Source organism: Rhinolophus sinicus, linkage group LG01 (genome assembly GCF_036562045.2).
Source record: "Rhinolophus sinicus isolate RSC01 linkage group LG01, ASM3656204v1, whole genome shotgun sequence".
Classification (NCBI taxonomy): Eukaryota; Metazoa; Chordata; class Mammalia; order Chiroptera; family Rhinolophidae; genus Rhinolophus; species Rhinolophus sinicus.
Window position 1 is genome coordinate 69,613,119 of NC_133751.1, and position 21,026 is coordinate 69,634,144.

The window sequence follows — 21,026 nt, forward strand, 5'->3', positions numbered from 1 at the left end:
AAAAGAACTAAGCAAAATGGGGACAAGCAATCTACCAGATATAGAGTTCAAAACAATGATTATATATTGGTCTCTCATTGAGCTCAGGGAGAACTTCAACAAAGAGATAGGAAACATAAAAATGGAGATAGAAAACATTAAAAAGAACCAGCCAGAAATAAAGAATATAATAACTGAAATGAAGAATACAATAGAGGGAATCAACAGTAGATTAGATAAAGCATAGGATCGAATCAGTGATTTGGAATACAAGGTACCAGAAAACACCCAAACAGAACAGCAAAAAGAGAAAAGAACCAAAAAAAAAAAAAAAGAAAAGAAAGAAAATGAGGACAATTTAAGGGACCTCTGGGACAATATCAAGTGTACCAACATTTGCATCAGAGGTGAACCAGAAGGAGAAGAGAGAGAGCAAAGACTTGAAAATCTATTTGAAGAAATAATGATGGAAAACTTCCCTAACTTGGTGAAAGAAATAGACATATAATCCCAGGAAGGGAAGAGAGTCCCAGAAAAGATGAACCCAAACAGTCTTATACCAAGACATCATGATTAAAATGTGAAAGGTTAAAGACAAAGAAAGAATCTTAAAAGCAGCAAGAGAAAAGCAGTTATTTGCCTACAAGAGAGCTCTTATAAGACTGTCAGCTAATTTCTCAACAGAAACTTTACTGGCCAGAAAGGATTGGCACAAAATATTCAAAGTGATTAAAAGAAATGGCTTACAACCAAGATTACTTTACCCAGCAAAGCTATCATTTAGAATCAAAGGACAGATAAAGCACTTCCCAGACAAGAAAAAGTTAAAGGAATTCATCACAACCAAATCATATTACAAGGAATCTTAGAGGGACTTCTTTAAGACCAAAACAAAATACTTTTAAATATGAATAATAAAGTGGCAATAACTATATACCTATCAACAATTACTTTCAATGTAAATGGATTAAATGTTCCAATCAAAAGATAGCGTGGCTAAATGGATAAGAAAATAAGACCTTTACATATACTGCCTACTAAAGACTCGCTTCAGATTGAAAGACACACATAGAAAGTAAAGGGATTAAAAAAGATATTTCATGAAAATGGAAACAAACAAACAAAAAAAGTTGAGATAGCAATATTTATACCAGACAAAATAGACTTTAAAACAAAGGCTATAACAAGAGACAAAGATGGACCCAGTAATCCTATTTCTGGATATTTATCTGAAGAAGTCCAAAATGCTACTTTGAAGGGACCTGTGCATCCATACGTTCATTGAACAAGAAGATTGCAACATAAAGCCAGATTGTGGAGAATTTATTGGCATGATGGTCTTATCCATGATGATTCAGGGTCCAACATACTGTCAAGGACACTTGGAGTTGATACTATTACATTCATGAAATGGTTCTTTGAAGCTTGACCAGGCCAATAACCTCCATTAAATGAAGTTCAGATGATAAAAATTGGAATATTTAACCAGATTAATTATATGAGAATGAAGAATCAATCACATGACCTTGTTCCCTGGGAAGACCTAAAGGACATTTCCCTTCACTGAGGCAACAATGAGAAACTCAATGATAGATGTCTTCTGCAGATGTCTTCTGTTGACAATAGTTAAGACTGCCATGGAATTGGTCTCTCTAGTATCCAAAGGGTTTTGGAATGGCAGAAGACCAATGGTAGCACTTAAATGTCAGGCATACTTTATTTTATGAACAGCAAACCTGGGGATGGCTAACAAATAACGCATGTCAAAGGGTAATATAAACAGTTAACTACAAATGTTACTTGACTTTTCTAAAGACAGAGAGCTGGTGAGCAAAGGGATGAGATCACTTACTGCAAAGAAAAGTCATGATCCCACACTCCTTCTGTATATCTAAGTCAGCTCTCAGATCCAAAGTCCTTAAGAACAAATTACAACAATACCACAAGTATATCGGATAAATAGTCTCTCAGTCTTTTTTTCAAATGGACCTTTAAAAGTCTCTTTACCAGAGTTACTGTGCATTGGGGAAAAAAGAATACCCAGACTTTTTTTAGTACTTGTTATCGACTATATTCCTTATGCTATACTTTACATCCCCATAACTAATTTGTGACAACCAATTTGTACTTCTCAATTCTTTCCCCTTTATCACCCACTTGCCAATCCCTCTCCCATCTGGCAACCATCAAAATGTTCTCTGTATCTGAGTTGGTTTCTGTTTTGTTTATTTTGTTCTTTAGATTCCACATATGAGCAAAATCACATTACATCTGTCTTTCCCTGTCTGATATACTCAACTCAACACAATACCCTCCAGGCCCATCCGCGCCACCAGAGATGGCAAGAACCCATTCCCTTCTATGGATGAGCAATAGTCCATTGTATATATGTACCACCTCCTCTTTATTCATTCATCCATCAACAAATGCACAGGCTGCCTCTACATGTTGGCCACTGTAAACAATGCTGCAATGAACAATGAAGTTTGCAACATAAAGCCAGATTATGGAGAATTTATTGGCATGATGATCTTATCCATGATATTCAGGGTTCAACATTCTATCAAGCATGCTAGAGAGTGGAATTGTGGATAAGAGAATTTATTTTATATATTTTTAATTTGCTTTTTAATGATTTAAGTAATATAATAATGCATTTTTATTGTTAAACTCTAATTAAATGGTTAATCAATTATTGATTAAAGATTGGGTAAAATACTGGATCACGTCCCCATTCCCAGAGTTAGGTGTGTTACACAGGTCCTGAAACTTCACAATTTGGGGTCCTCTTTAAGGAAAAGAACACAAAATTATGAACACAAAGTCATTAAATTGGCAGGGCCCTCCAAGGCCTCGGGCAGTGAGACCGCTTTTCTTGCTTTCTTCTAGCTATAAAATCCTATCTGGCATAGCATTACACTTGAGGTTACCTTTTGCCTAAGTTTATAATGAACTATAATCTGAATTGTTTGTGCCACATAGATGAATTGAAAAAGATATAATGGGAATAACTCACAATTCCTTTAAATCTTTAATGTTGGTATTCATTTCTTAATCCTGAAATGTTATGTTGCTTATTATTATTATTATTTTGGCCAAGGGTTCTACTTGGCTACTTGGACCTTCCTGCCATAATGATTTTTATTCTATAGGTCAGTTAGACAATGGGAGTGTTAGGATAGATACTAAGTATGTTCATCCCAATTACACACTTAGGAACTCAAGGAAGTAACCACATAGTGGACCTACTGGACTTCTATGAGACAGAATAGGTCAGAAACTCTATATATCATCTAGCCTGAAGCATCTCAGTCTAACCTGAGAACCATCATAGCATTTCAAGCTTTTGGTATCAGTATCTACTTCTGAGAATGGGGAAGTGTTTTATCCAATAGTTATGGAAACTATTTTTCAAAGCATATACATTAAATTTTTTTGATAAAATGTGTACTCATACTGTTCCACCACCATGCATGCTGGGATTTGTTCACTTGTGATTTTGTGCCTTGACAAAGAGAGATGCTCATAACACATTGTTAACAGGGGGGAAAAAGACTATAGAACAATATGTACTCATACGCTACAATTCCTTTTGTGTTTATAGATATTGATCATATAAACAAAAGGATTGGAGTAATATTCAAACTGTTAATAGTAGTCATCTCTGAGAAATGGAATTATTTGAACATGAAAGGGATTCCCCCTTTTTAAAAAATATTTCCAGTTTGAATTGTCCCCGTCTTATAAACCAAAGTATTTCTATTAAAAGTAAAAATGAATGAGAGGTGAGGAAGGTGAGAAAGAAAGAGAGAAAACCAGCATCAAGTCATTCAGCAGAGGAGGAAAGAAAAAGGAAAATGTGTAAAGTAGGATGTCATAAAGTGTTAGCTAGTGATGGCTACTTCTCAGAATTAAGCTGGGCTCTGTAACTATTGATGATTAGAACAGAATTGAGCATATAATGAAAATAATTCAGTATAATTCTTTTATCAGATAAAACTATCTCTTTTTTTTTAACAGACATTTCTTTCTTCATGTATGCCATAAAATAGTATTTACTGATGAATTCGAGTATGTTGGATACCTTGTGATACTAATGAATCTGTTCCCTCTTATAATTTGTTTGATACCCACCTTACGGGATATCTATGAAAGTGAATTAATACATTCTAACTACTCTTTTCTTGGATTTTATGTCCTGGAGTCCCTAATTAAGGTATTCTAAAGTGTGTGTGTGTGTGTGTGTGTGTGTGTGTGTGTGTGTGTGTGTTATATCTGACAAGCAGATTTCTTAACTTCATTTTTCAACACTAGCTATAGTCTGTTTTCTAAAAGAATGTATGAAAGTCTCTTCCACTTCTCAAACAAATAAAATTCAATTTTTAAAGATGATTTTTTTAGGGTGACTTATAGAACATATCCATACTTTAAGGATTGATTTTGTATTTGCAAAAATAAATTTTAAAATAGTGTGTCAAAGGGACCCAGAGTAAGTTTCACAAGTATTGGCAATGTTCTTAAACTTAGCAGGGTAGTGAGAATGTGGATTTTATTACTTTTATACTAAATAGATAAATGAATGGATATATGGATTAGTAGATATTCATTTATAGTTGAAAGATATCATAATTTGATTTTTAAATCCAATATAAAGGTAGTTATTAAATAATGAAACTATATACCCACTAATTGGTAACAGTATTGTGTCATATGGATCAATAAGTTGTACTATAAAATATTTTAGCCAGAAGATTTAAAAAGAAGAATTATATCAGATATTTGGACAAAATGAATGAATCTCAAGTTTTTACTCCTATGATAGTTAAAATGCTACTGCAGAGCCGTGATACTGGGGAGGGGATGGACTCACGTCTGGTCACATTGTATGTAACAAATTCCAAGTTAGTTGGAATGGCCATAGGCTATTTCATATATTTAAGAGAAAATAAAGCAATTAAGGTTAGGGTTAGTAATAGGGTGAGGGTGAGAGTGAAGAGATCCCTAAAATCATGTAATAGGTATTAGAGCAGAAAGAGCGCTGAGCTGGGATTCTGTAGAGTTGACTCTGGTTTTGGTTTTCTCAGACAAACTGTTAGCTGTTCACAAGATCACTGAACTTCTCCCACCTTCAACTTTTTGTTGCTATAAAATGTCAGGGTTGGCCTAAATAATCGAAAATGATCCCTCTAGCTCTACCAGGTGTGCCAGAACAATGTATACCCATGACTGGTATTCATCTTTTGTTATCGGTATATATGGAGTATTACAATTTTAATACCGTTTTCTCCTTTCTTAAAACGTGTACACATTTTTTGGCACCCTCTGTATTATTCTTTGTACTTTGCCATGTTTAAGCTGCTGTCATAGCCATTCACAACCATAGCTTCATTCAATCAGGCCCACTTAAGACAGTAGCCCTGGACTGTAAACACATGGTTATACTTCATAGCTGAGAAGATACCCTCAACTGTGCAATCCTGTTCTTGTTTCTCCCTTCTACTTAACTCAAGATTCATCCTCACTGCCCAATTTGCAAACTTGCCTTCTGTTATCATTTCCTTTACCCTTTTTTCTATTTTGTTCAGTTTTCCTTTGTAATGTGCCTTTTTAAAATATCCATTATGTTAATACCAATAATAATACATGACAAGCTATGAAGCACCAGTCGTTTTCATTATAACATTTCAAACCCTTAAATTAACCCTTTATGGTAGATACATATTATGCCTTGCATTTTACAATTGAGAGAGACCTGAGTCTCTGATAAGTTGTGTACTTTTTTTTGAGGTCATGTAGCTAATGAATAGTAGAATTGGGATCCAGTCCATCACAGTTTTTGTTCTTTATAATATACAATATACCTTAAAATTTCCTTCAGGTATTTTCAACCTTTTCCCAAACACTTCAACCTATTAGAAAAATGAGTCTTTTGAACCTTTCTCAGGGGAATGGTAATCACTCTTTCTCTGAGAGTCAGAGGGTTGCATTACCCTGAACTTCCAAACATTCTTTGAAAAACTTATACTCAACAAACCCCTCTTTCTTTGAAGCTCATACTTTCACACCAGGCTCTTGCTCTCCTGTGGCTGTATTCTAGTGACCTCAAGATAACTCCTTCACATTTCTAAATACTTGGTATTTGGATAAAGTCTTACTCTTTGTACCTGTTCTTTGAAGTTCATAAGAGAATGATCCAACCTATACTTTGTTTCAATACGATGGAAATGAGACAACTACAGAAGCTAAATGGTGATTTGAGCAGGACCTCACAAAACCAGGATCTGGTCTTTGACTTTCTAGATTCAGGCATTGAGTTTTCTCAGCCCAGCCAAATGTGAGCAGACACAAGGGAAATGACTCCACCACTAAATACACAGGAGTCTGTTTATAAACAAGCATAGCAATTTCTTAATTTATAGTGGAGCACATGTTTTCCTTGGGACATGAATACATCTGCCTCCAAAACTTTCTTTGAATCATGGTGAGTAGGGGAATGAGGATGCTAAAAGAAGATACATTAATCAAAATTAAAAATCAGTATGCTAGTTAATTTTAATGAAGGACTACACAGGATGCATTAGGGAAAAAAAAATGGGAGTTCCTTACACAGAATAGTAGGGTCAAAGAGCATGTTGAAAACAAATGCGTTTTCTCTAAACCTACTCTTTCTGTAAAATTCCACAGGAAACCCAATTTCCCAGGCTGACATCACAATATCTTTGACACTTCCCACTCTCTTAGATATAGTATGTTTTCAATCAAACTTTTTTGAAATAAAAAAGGAATGAATTAATGAACTGTCATAAAATAGTACGTATTTTGAATATTTTCTACTTTGAAATAGATACTTCAATATTTTAACCATTTAATTTCAAATTATTATGATCACTTACTAGTATTTCAGAGAAGTGGAGTCTTAAAGTAGATCAGAGAAAAACCTAACTAGTGATGTTTCAGTTATTATGGAAAATGATGTAGTAAAATCACAAACAAGATAATGTAATTTCTTTTTAAATCAACAGGTAGCAGCAATGAGAAAAGAATATTTTTTACATACCTGGAACTTATTTGAATTAGCAATTACATTTGTTGGCATCATAGATGTAATATTTACTGAGACATATTTCTTTTATACTTTTGATTTGATTCAAATAATGATCTTTTTACAAGCTGTTCGATTTCTTCGCGTGCTACGCATTTTGAAGGTAAAGAACTAAATAATCCAATTTCAAATTTCTTCTGATTGTTTCATAAAATATAAACTAAAATCAGTTGACTAGTTTTATGGCTTCCACTTTCTGTTGTGCTGATATTTATATTTTAAATTTTATATTCCTTTAACGAGTTAAGTTTTATAATATATTAGAATTATTCAAATTATATTATAAATTTATTTAGCACATGAAGTATAGAAATATATATCACAGCTTTTTCTTTACTAGAGAGGACTTGAAAAATTCCATATTAACATAAGTGCAAATTAATCCAAGGTAATGTTTATTATAGATGCCTAGAATAAAAGATGAAAATCAACAATAAAAAACTATGCAAACCACTCATAGTGACTAAGCAAATAATATACATTCACACAAATCAAGAAACCAAAAAATACACATTTTATGTTATAAAATTCATAGTATTATAGAATCACAGCATCAAAAATTATCTCTGATTATCTAATACATTTTTTATAACAAGTATAATAGCCAGTTATTTATTTTCTCTATGATTGCTTCAATGACATGAATCTCTATCAAAAAGCATGTGAAATATATACTGGGGGTGCCAAAAAAAATGTATACACATAACTTGTATTCATCTTTTGTTATCGGTATACACTGAGTATTACAATTTTAATACAGTTCTTTCCTTTCTTAAAATGTGTATACATTTTTTGACACCCTCTGTGTGTATATATATATATACAGTCTCTCTCTCTCTCTCTCTCTCTCTCTCTCTCTCTCTCCCTTTCCCTCTCCCTCTCCCTCTCCTTCTTTCTCCTCCTGCCTCTTTCTCTATTCATACACAAACAAGATACATACACATATAAACACCATGGGAGGGAGATACAAAGCTAAGTAAGACATAGTTCATCTAGAGATAAAGCTAACAGATTAGAATCTGTACATTTAGAGCTTTCTTACATATGTTTAAAAATACTTTTGCTACTGAGAGGCATAAACCATCCAGGTCTAAAAGTATGCAACTAGTAGCCTTTTCCTTTTTAGCATTATATGAGATGGTAAATAATGTTAGTTTGTATTTTGACATGAGGAAAGCAAGTCTAGTATATTCCAGTGACTAGTTAATTCTCTGGTAGGAAAATATACAGAATCTACCAAATATTTTAAATGAAGAAACTAGTAAGCCACCTAAAAACAGTTTGTTTATATATTCAGGAAACTCTTAACCCTTATCTTATGTCAACTGGTAGACCCTTGGAATATGAAGATGAATTAGATATAGTCTCTGTCCCCAGAGAGCTTACTGTAGAACAAAAACAAATAATCTTGTTTTTGTGGTAGGGTAAGTGCAAAACAGTAGTATGCACAGAATGCTAATTGTTACCTTTTCTAATCACTCATATTTAGACTTCCTTTATTAGTTATACTTGAATTGAATCCTGAAGGATGAGTATAAGCTCTTTGAAGATTAATGCAGGTGGTTGGAGTATGAAGACTGTGCTGATAGACAGAAAAATAGGAAACAGCCAACTCTGCTAAATTTAAAGGCCTGTACAATGGTAACAGATAACTTGGAGACTTAAACCCTCAGCAAAGAAACAATGAAGTTAACTGTGAAGTCAAAGAGGGAGTGTAGTTGTGGCAAGTTCTAACCCAAATGAACCATCTAGTAAGAAGTTTAGTAGGAATTTTAAGAGGTAAAAGTGGTGGTACTTTATGGAAAGTCATTTTATGACCTAAGCCCAGAAAAAAATTAATTGTGTTTGTTTCCAAGAATTTAAACGAGTTGAAAATAGCACTCAAATCTCTATAAGGGAAATAAGTAAAGAATAAAGCCATAACGTCACATAGGTGCCCAACCTTATTAGTTATAGGGAAATAGCTCTACCCATAAAGTTATAAAGATACCATGAATACAATAATAAGAACCTTGGACAGGATATTATAGTTACTGTTGAGAGTATGTCACTTATTATTACCTGTTAGTTAAACTAATCAACACATAATCAACTAAGATTTACATAATTTATATTGAATAGTAGTCCTCTTTTTTTCAGCTCATAACACCAAGGTTGCTGCAAGTAATAGATAAAAAGATGAGTCATCAGCTATCTTTTAGGTATGCTATACTAAAAGGATATGTCCAAGGTGAAACAGACATAATGACTATAATTGATCAGATTGCAAGTTCTAAACAGGTTAAACAGGTGAGAAAAATTTTAAATACTAAGAAAAAGGTTTATTTCATCCACCCCTAGGTTGCCCTCACCCATCATGTCCTCTGACTTTATATGCAAATGTGGTCTTTGAGTCCTGGCTTACTATATAATTTTTATAAAAATTTAAACAAATCTACATTCAGATTGCACAAATGCCTCCTTACTGAAATGGTTGCACCATACCAGCCAGTTACGAGACTTTTGGAGCATACTCTTTAGTCCTTGTAGAGACCATCATGAAACCCACGTGCAGTGGTCAGTTCCCTCCCAATGCAAGTTCCAGAATCTGTCAGGCTACAAATGCATTAAACAGAAATATCGGAGATGAGAAGTGATGACAGTTTTGAGCAAAGAGAGCTTCCTCGTAATTTGCAAAGTCTCCTTCTATCTAGCCCTAATTTTCCACAGTAAATAGTAGAAGACGTAAAGGATGGGGATCTGGCAAATGGAAAGAAGTAACAATAGCTCATCTAAAGAAAAACCTTGTCTAATTCCTTCACTATGCAGGTGAGCAAAAGGAAACTAAGAGAGGTTAAATTATGATGCCCCAAATCACATAGCTAGTAAACAGCAAAGGGAATTCTAGGGCCTATGTTCTAGTTTTTCTTTTTCTTTTTCACAGTTGAGGCAGATTAACACTGATATGTGCATAAAACTTTGTCAGCTAAGTCAGAAATATTTACCTTTCAAAGCAGTTTAGAATATTTGAATACTATATGTTATATGCCCAAAGCTTTGTACTTAAGAAAACTGAACATTCAATAAGTAGTAGAACACAAAAAACAGTATCTTTGCTCTCTTCACCACCTATAACTTTAAAATATTTACCCAAATTTTGTTACCTTTTCTAACCACTCATATTTAGCATTACAATTTAGGATATAGAGTAGAAAATACAAAAGGACGTGAAACTCTAAGATGCTGTCCACTTTTAGTCCTCATTTCTGCTCTCACGCAGCTTGACCAAATCTTTTAACACATTTATGGTTAAAAGCCACATCTGTGTCCCAAATTTGGAGGCTCTAATGAAGTTTAATGGGAAAGTACCTACCATGCCTGCATTTTTCAGAATCAATAGTATCCTGAAGCAAGTTACTTTAAGGAAAAATATATGACTCACCTTTAGTCTTCTCAAAATCAGCGTAGGTAATGCCAATTCTTCCTCTCTCCACACTCTTGGTGGAGCAAAATAAAATTTGTTACACAAAATTCAGTTCTAATCCATGAAAAGCAAGCCATCATATTTTTCTTTAGTTATTAATTTAGGTTAAAAGTCCATCCATTGCAAATGTTAAGACTTTTTATAACTATTTTCCAATGGGGATAATGTTTCTTTTGTTCCATAGATTTTATTAACGAGAATAATGAGGAATACGGTACAAGCTGTGAAAGAGCTAGGTAGGTACCTCTCACCCTAAAGATTAATGACCATCTCTTATCATCACTACTTCAGGTAGGCCATGGTTTTGATAACTAAACTGATTTTTCAGAGAACCTGCTTAATTCTAATAATAAAGTGGATAACTTCAATAGTCAATATGATCATATTTTGGGCTACATGAGAATAGTATAATATTACCTCTCCAAATTTGTTCTCTCTGCTGTCTACCACAATGAAGTCCTTTTAATTTTGTTTTAAAGAAAACACAGTTTCATGGCATGATTACACATGTTATTAGCACCTCGTAAGTTCTATTTTCTTCCAAACCGGAAGTGTGCATACCTGCCTGAGCAACATAAGAACTTATTTTTTTCCTTCTACTTGCCATGGAGCTGCCATCTTAGAATTTAGGCTTTGTAATGAGTTGAAATCAGAACAGAGTCTCAATGATCTATATTATGGCTGCTAGGAGGCTCAATATCCAAACAAAATAACAGCCTATTCTCTGAATCATGCCAGGTCATGCTCCTAGTGCAGGATAAGTCCCAGAAGTAGGACAGACACACCCTGATATGTGAGGAGGAGGAGGTTTGGTACCAGATGGTGAGCAGCAAAAGGACACAGTCTGGGAATGAGGCCAGGCTTGACAGATCTTGCATGGCAGATAGTTCTCAAGCCAGACAAGAAGTCATGACCAAGGAAAAGCCCAAATGTACAATCTAAGAGGATGAAATTCTCATAGGCACCCAGGAATCCAGATCAGACAGAAGAGTATAGGTGGATGCAGTATGTAGATGCATAGACAGGGTGAGTGGAAAATGACCCAGGCTGAAAGAACTTAATCAAAGCCATATCTAACTAAGCGCTCAGTCTGTTGTCAAAAATCCTGATTCAAACAGAATAGAAAAGCAGGTCATGAACTCCAGACCTAGAGCCCAGAAGAGTCTCTCAGTGTCCAGTGCAGATAGATTGTTATAATTATTAATCCTAGAGCTGAACTTCTTTGTCCTTTTTCATGGGTTTAGGCAAAAGTATTAGCTGATGACAAGAAAATGGCAGTCAGGCCGAACTCTGCAACTACTGGTGAATTATAATTGATTGCAGAGGCCTAATCAGAGAGAGAGAGACGATTTGCTGTGTTGAGGGTTGTACTCCATGGATTTAGAGCAGAAATATTAGCTTATTGTTCAAATGGAATATTTTTCAAATGTCCTTATTTCATCTGAAAATATTTTGTTATTTTTCAGGCTACTTAGAGTATGATCACCCAGAAATTGCTATCACTATGAAAACAAAGGAGGAGATTAATGTCATGCTCAATTTGGCTAAAGAAATTGTTAAGCTTTTCAGGTTAAAAGGAATTCTCCATAAAATTGAAGCTTCTGAAATTAATAAGGTGAGTTAGAATATCTTCAAAGCACATATACTTACTTGATATATTGTCATTTATGATCTTCAAACCTACTTTTGTCTCTTTCTAATATAAGCCATCCCTGAGATATGAATTTCTAGCTTAAAATAATTGTCTAGAAAAAAAGGCACATATTATAGAGAGTTTCCTTCCTGCAGCTCCAGTGGTCAGCTTCTCTTTCCTATCTTGTAATAGTGAGGGACCACTTATTTCTATGCTTTGCTCCCAAACTAAGAGTATGGTGAAACTATTTCTCCTCCTAGGCTAGAGTGGGTACCAATATCTTCCTGGAAATGATCTATGACATTGAAACTACTTTTCCCATAGAAATCATGATTTATAAGAACACTTATTATAGGGTAAAAATTAACTACATGTCCTTTCTCTAAGTTATTTAAATGGTACCATGACATGTGAAAAGATAGATGCTCCCAATTAATTCTCTAAGTACAAAATTTATTCCCAAAATTGAGAATGTAATAAGAAAAAAACATAAAGTAATTACGCTTGTAAATACATATGCAAAACTTCTTAACATAATAGTAGCTACTTGAATCTGGCAGTATATTCAAAGCATATTATACTATGACTCAGTAGGTTTACCTCCCAAAATAGCTATATAATTCACTTATTAAGAGATTAAAGAAGAAAAACCATTTGATAAAATTTAACCTTCATTCAGAATGTTCAAAAAAATCTTACAAGGTATTAAGAAGTACAAATTGGTAGTTACAAATTGTTAAGGCAATGTAAAGTAAAGCATAAAGAATATAGTCGATAATATGATAATAACTATGTATAATACCAGGTGGGTGGATACTGGGCTAGTCAAGGAAATATATAGGATGTGAAATTAATATAAAATAATATTGAATGTCAAGTGTAAATGAAAAAATTTAAAAGTAAGGGGAAAGGTGAAAGGGAATAAATTTCCAGGTATAAAACAAATAAGTCATGGGGATGTAATGTACAGTATAGGGAATGTAGTCAATAATATCATGATAGTATGGTATGGTATCAGATGGCTGCTGGACTTATCATAGTGATGAATCACTTTTTTAGGTATATAAATGTTGAATAACTATGATGTATACCTGAAACTAATATAATATTGTATATTAGCTATATTTTAATAAAAATCTTTTTAAACTATTACAAGGCTAACAAGAGAAGTAACATCCTTGCCTGGATAAAGAGTAGCCAGATGACAAAACATTTAGATGTATTCCCATTAAAGTCAGGAACAAAAGAAATATGAATAGTGTTATTCCAAATATTAAATACTGTACTGAAAGTCTTACCCAGGTCAATAAGAAAAGAAAGGAAATTGACAGATGGAAATTTTGGAAAGAGATGAAAATTTTTATTATTTATTGATTGTTTAATTTAAACTTCTAGGAAATTAATTTAAAAACAGTAGGATTAATAAAAGAATTCAGTAGGGTATCCAGAAATAAAATCAATATTCAAAATTCTTCCCCAACTAAAGAAATTATAGAAAAATATTCTATTCATAATATCAATTTAAAAATTTAAATCATTAAGTGTGAACCCAACATAAAATACATAATACCCATGTGTCAAGAACAGAAAGGCCTATTTGGGCAGCTAAAAGAATTAGTCACTTTGAAGACAAGTCAATGAAAAGTATCACATCCAAGGAATAAAAGGAAAAAGTTTGAGGAAAAGTGAAGAGTCTAAGACTTGTGGGACCCATCAAGTAGACCCACATATGAATTGTGGGAGTCCCACAATGTGAAGAGAGAGAAAGGGACAGAGAGAATATTTTAGAAATAATAGCAGGAAACTTCCCAAAATTGATGGAGTACATGAATATTAACATCCAAGAAGCTCAGTAAACTCCAAGGAGGATGAATCAGAGACCCACACCAAAATTCAAAAAACAAAATGAAAATTTTGAAATCAGCAATGGAAAGCAACTCATCACATACAAGGGATTTTCAATAAGATTATCAGAAGATGTCTCATTAGAAACTTTGGAGACCAGAAGGAAGTGGGCTGATATATTCAGACACTAAAAGAAAGAAAAAACCTGTCAACCAAGAAATCTTCATATGTCCAGCAAAACTGTCCTTCCGAGGTGAGGGAAAAATTAAGACATTCCCAGATAAACAAAAGCTAAGAGAGTTTATTACCACTAGAACTGCCCTGAAAGAAATGCCAAAAGGAGTCTTGCAAATTGAAATGATAGGACATTAGACTATAAGTGCTCCCTTATCTGTAATTACTTTAAAAGTAAATGGATTAAACTTTTCAATCAAAACACAAAGATTGAAAGAATGGATAAATAACATGATCAAACTATATGTTTTTTTTAGGAAAACTGGATATCCACATGCAAAAGAATGAAGTTGATTCCAATACCACATATAAAAATTAACTCAAAATAAATCTATGAACTATATATGAAAACTAAAACTATAAAACTCTTAGATGAAAACCATTTTGGCAATGGCTTCTAGCACCAAAGGCACAAGGAAAAAAGAAAAAAAAACCCAGACAAATTGCACTTAATGAAAATTAAAATATAAAAAAAAATGCACATGATGCACTTCATGTACATCATAAGGCACTATCAACAGAATAAAAAAGCAACCTACAGGATGAGAGAAATTTGCAAGTCATATATATGATAAGAAATTAATATACAGAATATATAGAGAACTCCTGAAACTCAACAACAAAAACCATGCAACCCAATTCAAAAATGGACAGAGAATTGAATAGATATTTCTACAAAGAAGATATACAAATAACCATAAGTACATATAAAGATGTTTAACATCACTAATCATTAAAGAAACGTAAATCAAAACTACAATGAAATACCACTTTCATACCACTTAGGATGACTATTACTATAAAACAGAAACAAAAACAAAATCCTAATGCACTGTTGATGGGATTGTAAAATGGTACAGCCACTGTGGAAAACAGTATGACACTGCCTCAAAAAATTAAAATTAGAATTACCATAAGATCCAGCAATTCCACTTCTGAGAATATACTTTAAAACATAGAAAGCAAGATCTCAAAGAGGTATTTGTACATCCATGTTCATAGCCTCATTATTCACAATTGCTAAAATGAGAGACAATTCAGGGGTCCGCTGGTGGATGAATTGATAAGCTAAGTGTAGTACATACTTACAATGGAAATTATTAAGCTTTAAAAAGGCAGGAAATTCTGACATATACTATAACATGGCAGAACCTTGAAGACATGCTAAGTGCAATAAGACAGTCACAAGGAGACAAATACTATATGATTCCAATTATGTAAGGTACTTAAAGCTGTCAAATCTTAAAGACAGAAAGTAGGATGGTGTTTGCCAGGACCTGGAGGGAGAGAAGAATGTGGAATTATTGTTTAATGAATATAGAATTTCAGTTTTGCAAGATGAAAAGAGTTCTGGAAATGAATGGTGCTGATTGTTGCACAGTATAATTGTATTTAATACCAGTAAACTGTATACTTAAAATGGTTAAGATAATAAATTTTATATTTTTTGTATCTTACCACAAGTGAAAAAAATGGGGGGAAAGTGAGACAATGTTTACCTTACTAGACATGATATAAATCCATAATAATCAAGTAATGTGGAATGAGAATAGAATTTAAAAAGAAATAAAACATATACATGGAATAGACTTGAGTCCAGTAGCAGAGCTAAATGAACACAGTGATATAGTATACACATATATTTAGGTGACATTGCAAATTAGGGGAAAAAATAGATTATTCAGTAAGTGATGCTGAGACATTCAAAATTCATATGGAAAAAATAGCATTAGGTCTATACCCACACCACATAGGAAAAGAAATCTTCCAGATGTAATGATGATTTCAACATGAAAACTCATGCAAATGTTATCAAATATAATGAATATGTTTATATTCTTGATGTAGGAAAAGCTTTGTTTTAAACCATTCACACAAACCCAGCACTGTTAGTGTAAACGTTAGTATATAATCCTGCATATGATTTAGAATTTATTATGTTGTAATATATTACAAACAAGTAAAGAAGCAAGGCACATCTTGGAAGATAGTCATAGCAAAAATTACACACAAAGTATTGATAGGAATACTATCTAAAAAATCCCACAAATCAATGAAAAAGGGCAAAGAATCCTACAAAAATCGAGGAAAAAATATGAAACAGGCATTTCACAGATGCAAAATGAAAATTTGCCAATGAGTGTTTGAAAAGATATTTGACATTGCTAGTAACCAAGGAAATAGAAACTGTTCGTAAAATATTAGTAAATACCAGATTTTGTCCATTAAATCAGTAATAACGGAAAAAACTGTCAATGTTCAATGCTAATGAGGTTATGATAAAATAGACTTAAATGTGGCAGAATAAAATACAAATGAGTACAGACATTTTGGAGGGCAATTTAGAAAATGAAACTTTTAAAGTGCATACCCTTTAAACCAACAAATATATATGTAGAAATGAACAGATATTTAAAAATAACAAAAATACATGTTCAAACATATGTTAGAAACAACCTGTATGTTCATCAAATTGGGAATGATTTGTAAAAATTGTGGTACATCTATGTAAATGATCATTACATGTAAATTAACAAGAATAAAAAAATCTATATACACTGACATGAAAAAATATACCAAGATATATTGTTAGTAGGAAAACAAGTAATTTCCAAAACAATGTATAATACAATCAACTTAGACTATTGAAAAATTTTTGTGCATATGTGTGTGTGTGTGTGTGTATATATATATATATATTATTTTGAAAAAATGTGGAATTTTTTTAGACAAAAATATATGAAACTTAATATTGGTTGCATCTGGAAGAAAGAGTGGTAGGGAAGGAGGGAGGATGAAGAAAGCCTCAGCTATTTATTTTATTTATATTTTTATAATGCTTAAAACTTTTACTTGGAAATGTTTTCATATATCACTTGTATAATAAGTAAACTAATTTTTTAAAGAAGATTTTATACTTATATATGGTCTCTTAAGTACCCTCCCTGCCCCATTGCCACAATTTTCCTGAGGTATCCAGAAAAATATCCTGAAGACACAGATAGTCTAGCTTATACTTCTATAGGTTACTTCATTACCACACAATACCTGTGTGCCTTATACGAATAAGCAAACTAACCATCATCAATGTAGATTATTTTTACTTTTATTATTTTTAATGAACTTGGTTAAGGTTTTGTTTTCAATTATAATTGACATTCAATATTATTTATTAGTTTCAGGTGTACAACATACTGTTTAGACATTTATATAATTTACAAAGTGTCCCCCCCCCAATAAATCTAGTACACACCTAGCACCATACCTAGAAGTGTATTAGGCTAAGTGAAATAAGTCAAACACAGAAAAACAAATACTGTATGATTTTACTTATAAGTGTTATCTAAAAAACAAAATAAAACAGAAACAGACCCATAAATACAGAGAAAAATGGATGGTTACCAGATGGGAGGTGGATTGGGGGGCTGAGTGAAAATGGTGGAGGGATTAAGAAGTACAAATTGGTAGTTACAGTGTAGATCATTTTTAGGTTAATCTCATTTTACAATTTAATGGTCTAGTCTGTAATTTCACTTGACTGTAGTGAGAAGACCTGTGAAAAGGGACACCTTCCCTGAGTAAAAAATATATAACATTGGAGGAAAACCTATAAAAATTCATAGTAAAATAATACAAATAGAATAATAAAAGACAGAAAAAACAATGATATTATATTTCGACTCACTTGATCCTCACAGCAACTCTATGAGTTGAGTGCTATTCTTGTCCTTATTTTACATAAGAGGAAACGGAGGCACAGGGAGATTAAGTGACCTGCCCCAAGTTCAGTCAACCAGTAAGTATGGAGACATTATTCTAACTTAAGAATTCTGATTCCAGAGTCCATGCTTTTAAACAAAATACCATCAAAAACCCAAAATAGAAAGAGATGGGTGTATTTCTGGCTAAAATGAGTAGGACTTTTGAACTTAGAAAATGAAGATTGATATAAGTAATTGTGGGAAAAATTTACCCTGTAGGAAATAGAAATAATGATCAGAAGCAATGCCATTTGGAGTGTTTTACATAACAATGCTAGGTTAAAGTTAACATTCTTCCCATATGGAAATTCAATTGATCCATCATAATTTATATAAGATATGATTCTACCCTATTGTACTGCAGTGGAACACTTCATAAATTAAGTGACTGTGTATGTGTTGAGATTCTGGACTCTTTTTTTGTTATGTCTTTGTTTTATTTATCTACCATTGAATCTTTTTCAATGCATATCACGCCGTCTTCTATTGAGACTTAATAAACCTAAATATCCAATTGTGTGTATCTTTCAGCTTTGTTCTTTTCTTCAAGATTATTTTGACTTGCTTTGGTATGTTGTATTTACAAATAATAGAATGAGCTTGTCAATTTCCATTAAATAACCTACTGAAAATTCCATTGGGATTTCAGTAAGTTTGTATATCAATTTAAAGAGAATTGACATCTTTGTGATATTGATTCAATCTATTACACATCTCTCCACTTAATTAGGTTATAATTTTGTCTCAATACAATTCTTGTGCTTTTCTGTGTAGAGTTCTTGCACCTATTTCATTCATGAATCTGAACTCTTATCTCATACCACACAGAAAAAAATGAATTCCAGAAATTCCAGATGGATTGCACATAACTTTAAATAGTCAATAATATTGTAATAACTATGTATACTAGATGTATACTTCATAAGTTATATAAATGTCTAATCACTATGTTGTGCACCTAAAACTAATATAATACTGTATGTCAACTGTAATTGAAAAATAAAACAATTATTAAAAATAATAAATAAATAAAAGGTAAAACAATAAGCTTCTAGAAGATAACAAAATAATTTTTATGATGCTGGTATAGGTAAAGATTTCGTAAGCAGGACAGAAAATTGGGTTTAAATAATGTTTAAATTGAGAAATTCTCTTTATTATAAATTAAGAGAAAGAAACGACAATCCACACAGAGGTAGAGGATATTTTCAAAATAAATATATCCAACAAAGGGCTCATGTCCAGAATATATAAAATTTTCTTATAACTCAATAAGAATAAAACAGAAAACCGATTTTTTAAAAAATGGGCAAAAGTTTTGAATAGGCACTTCACAATAAAAGGTATCCAAAGATCCAATAAACATTAAAAAAGATGTCAAACCTCTTCAATAAATGGTGCTGGGAGAATTGGATAGCCACGTGCAAAAGAATGAAACTGGACTGCTATCTGTCACCATGTACCAAAATTAATTCAAAATGGGTCAAAGACTTAAGCATAAGACCTGACACAATAAACTGCATAGAAGAAAACATAGGTACTAAACTTATGGACCTTGGGTTCAAAGAGCATTTTATGAATTTGACTCCAAAGGCAAGGGAAGTGAAAGCTAAAATAAATGAATGGGACTATATCAAACTTAAAAGCTTCTGCACAGCAAAAGAAACCATAGAGAAAATAAACCGGCAACCAACTGAATGGAAGAAGATTTTTGCAAACAGTGCCTCCAATAAGGGGCTAATATCCAAAATATATAAGGAACTCATACAATTCAACAACAAAAAAACACACAACCCAATTGAAAAATGGGCAGATGACCTAAAGAGACATACAAATGGCAAATAGACTTATTTCTCCAAAGAAGACATACAAATGGCAAATAGATTTATGAAAAAAATGCTCAACATCACTAATCATCAGAGAAATGGAAATAAAAACCACAATGAGATATCACCTCACTCCAGTTAGAATGGCTATCATCAACAAGACAAATAGTAACAAGTGTTGGAGCGGCTGTGGAGAAAAAAGAACCCTCATACACTGTTGGTGGGAATGCAGATTGGTGCAGCCCTGTGTGGAGGTTCCTCAGAAAATTACGAATAGAATTACCATATGACCCAGCAATCCCTCTCCTGGGTATCTACCAAAAAAATCTGAAAACATTTATACATAAACACGTGTGCTCCAATGTTCATTGCACCTTTATTTATGGTGGCCAAGACATGGAAACAACCAAAATGTCCTTCGATAGATGAATGATAAAGAAGTTGTGGTATATATACACAATGGAATATTATTCAGTGGTAGGAAAAGATGAAATAGGACCATTTATGACAACATGGATAGGTCTTGAGATTATAATGCTAAACAAAATAAGTCAGACAGAAAAAGTGGAGAACCATATGATTTCACTGATGTGGTATATAAACCAAAAACAACAAAAGAACAAGACAAACAAATGAGAAACAAAAACTCATAGACACAGACAATAGTTTAGTGGTTACCAGAGGGTAATTAGGGTGGGGGGTGATAGATGAGGGTAAAGGGGATCAAATATACGGTAATGGAAGGAGAATTGACTCTGGGTGGGGAACACACAATGGGTTTTGTAGATGATGTGATACAGAATTGTACACCTGAAATCTATGTAAATTTACTAAAAATTGTCACCCCAATAAACTTTAATTTAAAAATAAAAGGGGCCAAAAAATGAAACACCAATACACAACTACCAGAATACTTAATTTAAAAAAATGTTGGCAATACCAAGTGTAGACAAATAATATGAAACAACTGGAATATTAGAGTGGAAGTATAACCTGATGTAATCACCTTGAGAAATTGATAAATCTGCTAAATTTGAACACATACATCTTATGACACAGCAATTAGACTATATAACCATATATCCGACAGAAATATGTACATATATACAGCAAACAGATACTCATACAAACATTACAAAGCCCAAAACTGGAACAACCCAAATGCTAATCAACATTAGATAAA

The 21,026-nt window shown here is 32.8% G+C and overlaps 1 protein-coding gene across 1 annotated transcript in view; it reads left to right on the forward strand.

Moving 5' to 3' along the window:
- Window positions 1-21,026, forward strand: part of SLC9C1 (solute carrier family 9 member C1) — a 99,637-nt gene that overhangs the window by 45,196 nt on the left and 33,415 nt on the right. The window contains exons 15-19 of the mRNA XM_074314135.1: window positions 4,000-4,195; window positions 7,002-7,184; window positions 9,221-9,370; window positions 10,729-10,780; window positions 12,011-12,159. Of these exons, the coding sequence (XP_074170236.1) occupies window positions 4,000-4,195; window positions 7,002-7,184; window positions 9,221-9,370; window positions 10,729-10,780; window positions 12,011-12,159 (730 nt within the window). The remainder of the gene's footprint in view (window positions 1-3,999; window positions 4,196-7,001; window positions 7,185-9,220; window positions 9,371-10,728; window positions 10,781-12,010; window positions 12,160-21,026) is intronic.